At 46.2% G+C, this 9,980-nt stretch overlaps 1 protein-coding gene across 1 annotated transcript in view; it reads left to right on the plus strand.

Moving 5' to 3' along the window:
* The window catches only part of LOC126402225 (PDZ domain-containing protein 4-like), a 79,946-nt gene that overhangs the window by 63,647 nt on the left and 6,319 nt on the right, over positions 1-9,980 (plus strand). The window contains exons 9-14 of the mRNA XM_050064007.1: positions 2,028-2,533; positions 3,152-3,326; positions 6,450-6,894; positions 7,714-8,140; positions 8,243-8,313; positions 8,442-8,788. Coding sequence (XP_049919964.1) covers positions 2,028-2,533; positions 3,152-3,326; positions 6,450-6,894; positions 7,714-8,140; positions 8,243-8,313; positions 8,442-8,788 — 1,971 coding nt within the window. The remainder of the gene's footprint in view (positions 1-2,027; positions 2,534-3,151; positions 3,327-6,449; positions 6,895-7,713; positions 8,141-8,242; positions 8,314-8,441; positions 8,789-9,980) is intronic.

The following is a 9,980-nucleotide window of genomic DNA, read 5'->3' on the forward strand; positions in this document are numbered from 1 at the left end:
CTTATGTATCTCTATGTGGGGTGGGAGGGTTGGGTTTTCTCTTTTCTTTTTTGTTTTCTGTTTTGGATCTTTGTTGTTTTTAACCTCTGTGAGGCACTTTGTGTTACTGTCATATGAAAAGTGCCATATAAATAAAGTTGATTTGATTTGATTTGTAAGTTTCATATGTAGCAGATGTTTTTTATCTTTATATTTAAGTTCAACCCTGTCTAGCTCCGAAGTCATTGGAATCATAAAAACACGGGACCTGATGTTAAGTTAAGATCCCCCTGTTAAGTGTGCCAATAGATGGTATGCACTCACGTGATGTTTGTCTTGATGTTGAGAGTGGCATTGGAGGAGTCTCTCTGACAGGGAAGGATCTAAATTTTTGGGACACATCGTCAGTAGTGTACACTTTGAATCAGGGAGTGTTTCAGCCTTTCAACACTAGACACCCTCATCAAAGGCGGCCAGCTGAGTGGGTCATGTTGGTGTTCTTTGAGCCCAGCAAGGGTCCGTCCGCTTGATCCACATCCACTGGCTGCTTCTTTCGGCCGCTTCAGAGACTGATCTAATTGTCTGCTGCAGAGCCTGTCCATGGATACCAAGGTCTTTCAGCAACCTGATGGTGGAAGAAGCCACAGAACCTCTGCATCCCACTTCGACCGGATAGACCTTCGCATTCCAGCACTTGGTCACTGACTTCCGGCGTAAGACACAGACGAGAAAAAAGCTGTCCTTTCGTGTCGGCATGATACGCGGCTGGCAGCCCTTGTTGTTTAAAGGTACCTGGCGGCATCAGGGGGACATGTGGTCGGACAACAACAAAAGTTAAGGTGCCAAAAGTCAGAGTAGGGCGGGTGGGAGGGGTGGTGGATGGGTCCAGCAACCACTGACTTTCACCCCGCTGTTCACTTCCTGTGTGACTGTAAAGCCAAACCCTGGTCGTTTTCTAGACCCAACCACATACATATGTTGGATAAACGTAACCATGTGTGTTTGTTGTTGAAGGAAAAAAACATCAATTCACAATGTTGTACGGACGTAGTGCTTTTATTTTGAAAGAGACTGTATGCAAACTGTACATTTCCTGTGAAAACAGAAGTGTATTTTGAAAACAGACAATGCATGTAACAGGCTGAAGTTGACACGGCGTCCCAGAACGTCAACAACCAACACACCCAGGGTACCTTGGACATCAAGATATGATGTGTAAGGTGCTCCTGGGTCCATGACCAAACGTCGATATGTGATGAGGTCAGAGTGAGAATGTGACAAAGCTGTGGTTAAAGGTCTTGTGTGCAGGATTTAGTGGCATCTATTGGTGATGTTGCAGAACTGAAACTTCTCCCGTGTGCCAAGCGTGTTGTGGAACTACAGTGGCCAATGTGCCAACACAAATGGCCCTATTGAGAGCCTATAGTGGGCGTGGGTTGGACCCAGGTGCAACACCACTGACAAAAAGGACAGTTTGTATTTGCCTCTGAAGCAGCTCTTAGAAGAACACAGGATGAGCAGGTAAGTGAAACAACAGGACAGTCCAGTTACCCGGCTTGGGATCTCCTGAGGCGCAGGATTGATCCAAAAACTGGAGCGTAATCTCTGTGACGCACACACAGAGACATTGTATACTCTGATTGTCACAATGAGGTCAGAGGTGGTTAGGGCAAAGGGGTCATGGTTAGGGTCAGCATTAGCCAGTCAAAGCACAGTGGGGCGGGACTGGGAGAAACGCTGTGGTCTGGTGGGTGCATCTATCGTCCCAGTGTGACGCTAAAAGTTGCATTTGCTGGTCTTGGCAGTCATCTCACCGAAACGCCATCAGAGTCATGATGATGAAGGCCACAAGCTGACACGCATTGGTCTTGTAATGAAGTTGTTGTCTATACTTTAAGTGTTGCTGTTGTTTTGGCTTCTTTAGACTTTCTAAGGTCACCATGGTTACCAAAAAAGTCTGTTTACATAATTTCAGCCATTTACAAACCAAATCATTTGACGAATGAATTTTTTTTATAATTTTCAAATTCATTTTCTGTGTCCTCCAGAATGACAACCCTGATGGTCCGGAGGAGGACATGGAGCTGACTCTGGAGGGAGGAGGCTTCCACCCAAACCCACGAGCCTCCTCCTGCTCCCTCCCTTCCACCCAGCCCTCTGGCTATTATCGCCTCTGCCGGGGAGGAGGAGGAGGAGGAGGAGGAGGAGGAGGAGGAGGAGGCCTGGCCTGCCCGGGGGGAGCAGGAGGTGGAGAAGGTCCTGGGGATGATGTGGATGTGGAGGAGGAGGAGGAGGATGAGGATGGGGAGGAAGGAGAAAGAGGAGAGAAGGAGGACAGAGACCCCCCTGTGCCCCTCCCTCCTCTGCTGAGCCTGGCTCCTCTGCTGTCTAACAGCCAGGAGCTGGACAGCGGAGTGGGCCGGACAGACGACAGCACCCGCTACGAGGAGTCGTCTGAGCACGACCTGCTGGGTGATCAGACCAGTGCCTGTAACACCAACACCACCAACACACCAGGCAGCACCAGGAAGTTCAGAGCGGGACCCAGCCCCAGGTAGGACCAGGACCCCAAGAAGTGGGGCCCGTTTTCTGGTGGTTGGCAACCAGCTTGTAAATGCATTACCGATTTCGAAAAACCTGGCTAAAGCGAGTGTATTTTAGTTTGTGCGAATCAGGGGATTTTAATTCTAATTTTGGCGTTTCCATCATAATTTTCCGATGCGATACTTCTAGATGCGCATCTAAACAGGCTGATGGAAACATGGCTAGTGACTCTGACCTGCACTCAGCATCTGTGTCCACAGAAACATAAAATAAAAGGCATAAAATTTACATCACAGAGCATTTGACCAATTCTAAATTGGGCAGAACTTTGAAATGCAGCCTTAAAGCTCGCTGAGTCAGTGGAGCGCTGGACTAAAAGGAAAGGCCTCTTGTAATTTAAGTCTTTTTTTTTTTTTACTTTTTTTTTTAAATTAACCAGCTAATTAATGGCTGTCAGCCTATCGAAAGCAAAAATAACCAAAACTGGTATTTTGCCAAATTTTCATCATGACAGGAGCAAAATATCTGACTGACTTCAGCCATGAGGATAGTAACACAACTATACTGAGAAGATCTTTCAGATTAGTTTGTAATAATACAGCACACCCCTCCTGTTTCCTGTACCCAGACCCAGCCCAGGCCTCGGCCCCAGCCCCGGACATGGCAGAGGAGACACCACCCCTCCTTTCCTGCATCTGCGAGACCTCCAGCTCAGCTCCGACTCCCTCCCCGGCCTGGACTGGGCAGCTGCAGGAGGAGCAGGAGGAGCAGCGTATAGCCCCCACCATCATCACCACCACAAGGTATATCAACATGAGTCTTGTTGAAGCAGGGGTCAGCAACCTGTACTATCAACAGAGCCACTTATGGCCATAGAAAAAAAAATCATATTTGAGCCTTACAATGAAGGTCATGGCGGCACGGTGGTACAGTGGTTAGCATTGTCTCCATGGTCACTCTGTAGTGGGCTATTTATTGGGCTTTTTATTTTTTTATTTAATTTGGTGTAAAGGCTACACATTTTTACTACTGGAGAATGTAATCACTTTAGGCCCACAAAAATAGTAAATGAAAATTAAAATGTTAAAAATAAAACAAAATTTTTTCATTCTGTGTAATTTTTTTTAAGCCACAGGGAGTCACTGGAGAGCTGCATGTGGCTCCAGAGCCGCAGGTTGTCTAGTTAAAAAAGTGAGTCTGATGATATTCTTTATTTTAGGGTGCTTTCACACCTGCCCTGTTTGGTTCGGTTCAATCAAACTCAAGTTCGTTTGCCTCCTCAGTGCGGTTCGTTTGTGCAGGTGTGAACACAGCAATCACACTCAGGTGTGAACACACCAAAACAACCGGACCAAGACCTTCTTGAAGAGGTGGTCTCAGTCCGGTTCCAAAGGAACTCTGGTGCGGTTGGTTTGTGGTGAGAAGGTGTTCCAACCTGGATGTGAAGCAACTGCAGTCACATGACACATTGTTTGGGTTAAACATGAGCATGTTACAGTCCTGGAGGATTATTAATGTGCACCTCCTCCTGTACTGCCTTAATATGCACATTCAGCACATCCAATGCATCAAAACATTGTTTTCTAGTTGGAGCCGCGCCTCGTTTTCAAACTGTATGGTTTGACTAAAATGAACAATGACAGCAATATAGTCCACGATGAGCAGCGCTAAAATCAACCTGCGTAGTTGTCCCTCCATTGTGACATTAGAAAGTGTCACATTTATCTTGCAAGTGTACTCTTCTTCAACGTTTGCTTTACTTCCTGGATTTTTCCCACATGGAAATTCTGACCAATCAAGAGCAGCTTTCTCACACAAGGCATTTGATCTGGTCCTCTTGTAAATGCTGCCGTGAGAACACGAACCAACTCTAGGCAATTATACAACTTTGGAACAACATGAGTCCCTGATTCAGACCAGAGGAGACCACTCTAGGGCTGACAGCAGCCTTAACTATTGTTATCAAGTCCCATTAAACAGCCAGACCAACAATGTATCCTCTTCCTCTGTGCCGTAAGGCTCCATTTTTGTCCAAAAAACCCATCAGTGAGACACACTGTTGCTCCAGGTGACATGTTCCTTCATTACCATGAACACACACACTGTAGATTATTTTGACTCCCACATACACCTGACACAAATACTCACTAGAGCACTAAGGCCCAATCCCAATACCCCCACATGTCCACTACCCTTTGGCCCTCAACATGAAGCAACGTGGGGTAGGGGTGGAAATCTTTACCTAGGAATTGGGACACCACTCACTACGTCACTGCGTTGGATACGTTCACGCATACGTAACTATTTTAAACAGGAAGCTGCGAGCCATCTACATTTCCAGCTACAATGTGGAGTCTTATTCATCCTACCGATCGCGTTTGCCACATTCATCATGCTTTGATGTACGACAGATGACAGGGGACTTCTGCTAGCTAGCCAGCTAACATTATGAGGCAGCATAGTTATACTAGCTAGCGTGTTAAAGTAATGTGAAAAGTCCGACAATTTTGCAGACCAGGACAGATGACAGACGCCAGATAGTGCGAGCTAGCTAGCTAGCTAGCTAACAAGCAACCTGATGACGGTAACGTTAGCTATGTATAAACTTTTTTCCTCGTCTCTTGCTCGGTGGTAGCCATGGCGACGTCTACCCCTCGCTGGCAAGTCAGCATCTGAAATCCCTCGCTCCGAAGGGCTAGTTTCATACCCATTACTCCTCGTTATGCCCCCTACCCCTACACGCAAAAAGGAGTTAGGACACCACTACCCCTCACAGGAGCGAGCAAATGTAGGGGTAGGGCCAAGGAGTAGGGCTAAGAGGGGGTATTGGGAAGAGCCCCAAGTGTGGATTAATCTGCTGCTGAAAATAGTCCCCAATAAATTTGCTACGTTTCTTAAAACTACAGTAATGATCTGTTTTTGGTGAATAAACTTTGTCGTCCTCAGTTGGAACCGATGGGCTTGGGGCTGACCAGCACAGGCAGGGTAGGAGGTGAGGAAGTATTGAGAGACAAACTAACACATCGATGGTCTTGAGGGTTTTCATAGGATTTGCTGACGAGACCAAAAACACAGAATACAGCTCGACTTATTCTTTTAACAACTGAAATGACCCAAATGGCTCAGATGGACGTTGGGGATGTTCCGTGTGCGCTCATGTGCTTCAGCACTGAGAAAACCCTTTATGCTATTATTTAGAGTGGTGCACTTCAGTCGAGCTGTCAGCCGTCTCATAGCAACAGGAGCTGTGACCAGTGCTTCCTCTGTCTTTACTGCTGCTGGATAAAAAGAGATAAAAACATTTTACCTGCTGTCAGGGTGAAGATCCCTTTTAAGGCACACTTTCCCTGTCATCCAACATTCAGCACAGTTGATAATCAGAGACTTTGTTTTTAACAGTGTTGGTCTTTTCTTTAAGAGATTTGGACTTTATTTGTATCAGATATTAAAGAAGACTAAGATCCTACAGTCATAAGGCTGTGCCCTACTGAGATTAATGCTACCATCAGCATGCTAACATGTTCATAACGACAATGCTAGCATGCATTTATAATATTTACCATGTTCTCCATCTTACTTTAACATGTTAGCACGCTGACATTGGTTAATTAGCACCAAACACAAAGTACAGCCAATCTGGTCTCAGAAATACATCCAATGACCGACCCGGGTCACCTTACATGACGGTGACACTTTAACGTGCCATCACCACAGAAACGGGGCTGATGCAAAGTCAATTAGAACACACAAATTCCCTGGTTCAACAACCTCACATGATGGGCAGTGGTTAATGTTATGACCCCATAAGTTGTATAAAGAGTGAGAAAGTCCATATACGATGGGAAGTCAAGGTAGTGGATGGGTGGCTCAAACAAACGCCCAGGAGATTATTTGTGTGCTGCTAACACCTGACTTTTGATCTACAGCACTACCACCACCATCACTACCAGCCCCCTCTAGCGATGATGATGCCGGGCCTGACGGAGGAAGAGTGCCAGCGATACCAGGAGCTGCTGGAGATCAAGTGCCAGTACGAGAAACGTAACGAAAAACAGCAAAGAGAAGCGGCGAAAAATGAGTGTAAAGACACTGAAGCAGAGGTGAAGGACCAGGAGGAGAGAGAAGAGGCAGAGAGGGGAGGAGAGGAGGAAGCTGCTTCTTCGTCTGCGGTGGACGTGAACTGCAATGCGACTTTAAGCGAGCATGAGATGGCGCTGATTGAGGAGGAGTTACGCCACCTGGAGTTCAAGTGCCGCAACATTCTCCGAGCGCAGAAGATGCAGCAGCTCAGAGAGAGGTGTCTGAAAGCCTGGATGATGGAGGAGGAGACGGTGGCAGCTGGAGCGGGGCGACCAGGCCCTCCTGAAGCAGGTAACCATGACAACAACTAAACGGGAACGTGTAAAAGAAATTCCCAAATCTGACATCCTGTCTGTTCTGTTGTATGATGGGAGCATTTGAAGGAGAAAAAACAAATGAGAAATTCCACTTTATTCCATCTTATGACTTGAAGGAATAATTTAAACAAGTTATGGCAGAGACTCCAGATGGTCACTGCTCCGGGCCTGCAGACAGTCCGCCACGTTACCCCCGCTGTAAAACCGCATCTGGTCATTTTTGCTCCCTTTTTTGTACGGATTAACTTAATTTAGGGGGATTTAGTGGCATCTACCAATGAGGTGATGAGCAATGAAATTGCAACCAGCTGAAACCTCCTGTTAAAATTCCTTCAGTGTTCGTTGTTCAGGAGGTTTTTACTGAGAGCTGAATTATCCTCAGAGGTCTCTTCCTCTCCAAAACAAACAGACCATTAATTTAAACCAGCAAAACACTGAATAAAGCAGTTTCACGTAATTTAAAAAAAAAAAAAATCCAACGCTCTTATTGAGGGGCTGCTAACTATGGTGGCCAATGTGAAAACGCGAACGGCCTTATCTAGAGCTATTGTTTGGTTTGTCCGTTCTGGGCTACTGTAGAAACATGGCGGTGCAACATGGCGATCTCTGTGGACGAGGGCCTGCTAACGTTACTATGTCACCAAATTGATGAGACCAAAATTAGTTTCAACAAAAGTCATTACCAAAGGAGAGCCTGTCTCCAGATGTTAAGTGAGTGAAATGTGCGTGTCGTTGTTCCTTTGCAGTTCCTCTTTAAACTTGGACCTTAAAAACTAAAATTCTTTACTTTTAGGTGTGGATAATGACAACGAGGATGACGATGATAATGACCCTCATCGTCACGAGTTATCGGCTATCAATGAGCTCCCGGAGCGAGAACGATCTGACGACAAAGACAGCACCAGCGCCTACAACACCGGGGGGGAGAGCTGCCGGAGCACGCCATTGGTTAGCACCGAGCAGATCCCGCCTCTCCAGGAAGAGGAAGATGAAGGAGGAAGACGACTGATGTCTCCACCTCCTCTATTACCTCTCGCGCGCCTCCCCCCTCTGAACTCCCCCCTCACCCCGCGTCGTCACGGGCGGGACCGAGACAGAGAGAGGCGCCACTCGAACCTCAGCTGCTCTTTCTCCCCGAGCACTTACAGGAAGTACGAAACAGCCAATGGCAACGTCGCACATGGGTCAAGCTCCACCCCCTCTACGCCCTCCAAGTTCAGGTCTTCTTCATCATTTTGATTTTAACACATTTTGTGAATTTAAACTTTGTAAAACTGCATAAATAATATTGGATATTATGCTGGGTTCTTTGCCATTATTAGGTCTCTGACCAGAGAGGCGGGGTCTTCTTCAAGAAGGGGTGTGGCTGATGGAGGGCGGGGCTCCAGAGCAGGTAAACAACAATTTAACTGTTCTCCACAGTGTTAACATTAGGTGATGTAATGTTAATCAGCAAATCACTTGAGTCCTAACCTTATGAGTTTGCTAACACATGCTAATGTTGCTGTGTTATTGTTGCAGGTGGCGCCACCGACAGGCCCGGAGGTGGAAGTGCAGAGTCCAGTCCTTATTTCACCAGAAGACACCACAGCAACAACAAACCATTAGAGCGCTACCAGAGCTGCATGGCGCTGCCCTCTGAGGGCCTGGTGGACCCATTGGATCGAGTGAGAGACAGAGCGAGGGCCGAGGGTGAGGAGAGGGGGATGGGCACGGGCAGCAGCGGCCCAGCCAGCCCCAGGAGTGTGAACAGCGCCCCCTGTGGTCTGGAGGACCACCATACAGGCGCCTCACGGTTAGGACTAGCGTTACCACTCGGGCTGACACACTCATCGCCAACTGCGTCACCACAACGCATGGAGTGGAAGGTAAATGGTGTGATGCTGTTCTCTCTTTGTGTTCTCATTAAGAGGACTGGCTCTGATAGACAGTCACCCTCCTGCTTTTTACTAACCATAATGATAAATGAAATTGGCTCCTGCTAAAATGAAATCCTTAAATCAGCTGGACAAAACTTTGTGTAGAGTTAGCTGAGCCACTGGTCAAACCTATATGTTTATTTTCAGGTTCATTGGTGTTCTGGCAGAAACCCAAAATATATGTTTACATGCTTTAACGTTCAAAAAACACTTTATTGTCCTCATATTGTCTGAGCTGAAACACCTGTATTCATCCTCTGTTCCATTTTAGCGCCTGTCTGTTTAAGCCCCCCCTTCCATTAAGGCCTAGTCTGCTCTCATTGGCCAGCTTCTTCAGGTCTTCTGAATCTTGGCTTCTCTGCACCGTTCGTTTCAGCTGGGAAATGGCAAGCAGCCCTTTCTACCGTGAATAATCACTAATAAAAATTTCAAAACACAACCAGACATGTTCCAGCAGGAATATGATGCAAAATGTGGGAGAAATTAACAACATCAGCAACCACGATTACATGTTTCCCTGACATTAGCACTTCACTACATGTAAATTAGCAGAGTACTTGCAGCTGAGGAATAACTGTACCAGAGATTAGAGGCGTTTTCTACAGTGAAAAATCACCAGTAAAAGCTAAACAAGAGCAGACACGTTCCAGCATGAATATGATCCACAATCTGTGAGAAATTCAAAATAGCAGAAACCAGTTTCACATGTTTCCCTGACGTTAGCATATAGCTATATGTAGCAGTGTATAATGTAAACATTTGCAGTAACATGTAGGGAGCAGAGGACCATATTAAGAAATCTAGAATGAGGTGACGTCAGCTTGTTGCTGAAGTAGAAAAAAAATGTTGGAGTATTCAAAATGGTATGAAGTCTGAGGTTGTTTTTACCTACGTTTACCTTTTTATTTGAAACTTGAGCCACATTTATTATGAACATCTGACATTGCAAGATTATATATACTAGTCCATACCCATTGGTAGCTTTGTCACCTTCTACCTATGCCAGTCCTCAATGCCTATGTGCAGTTTCACATAGATTGACCACGTCAGTGAGTAGAAAAACGTGGGACAGACAGAATGACTGACTGACAGAATGACACACTGACAGTTTCCGTGATTATGTACAGCATACCATACCATG

Source organism: Epinephelus moara, chromosome 16 (assembly GCF_006386435.1).
Source record: "Epinephelus moara isolate mb chromosome 16, YSFRI_EMoa_1.0, whole genome shotgun sequence".
Lineage (NCBI taxonomy): Eukaryota > Metazoa > Chordata > Actinopteri > Perciformes > Serranidae > Epinephelus > Epinephelus moara.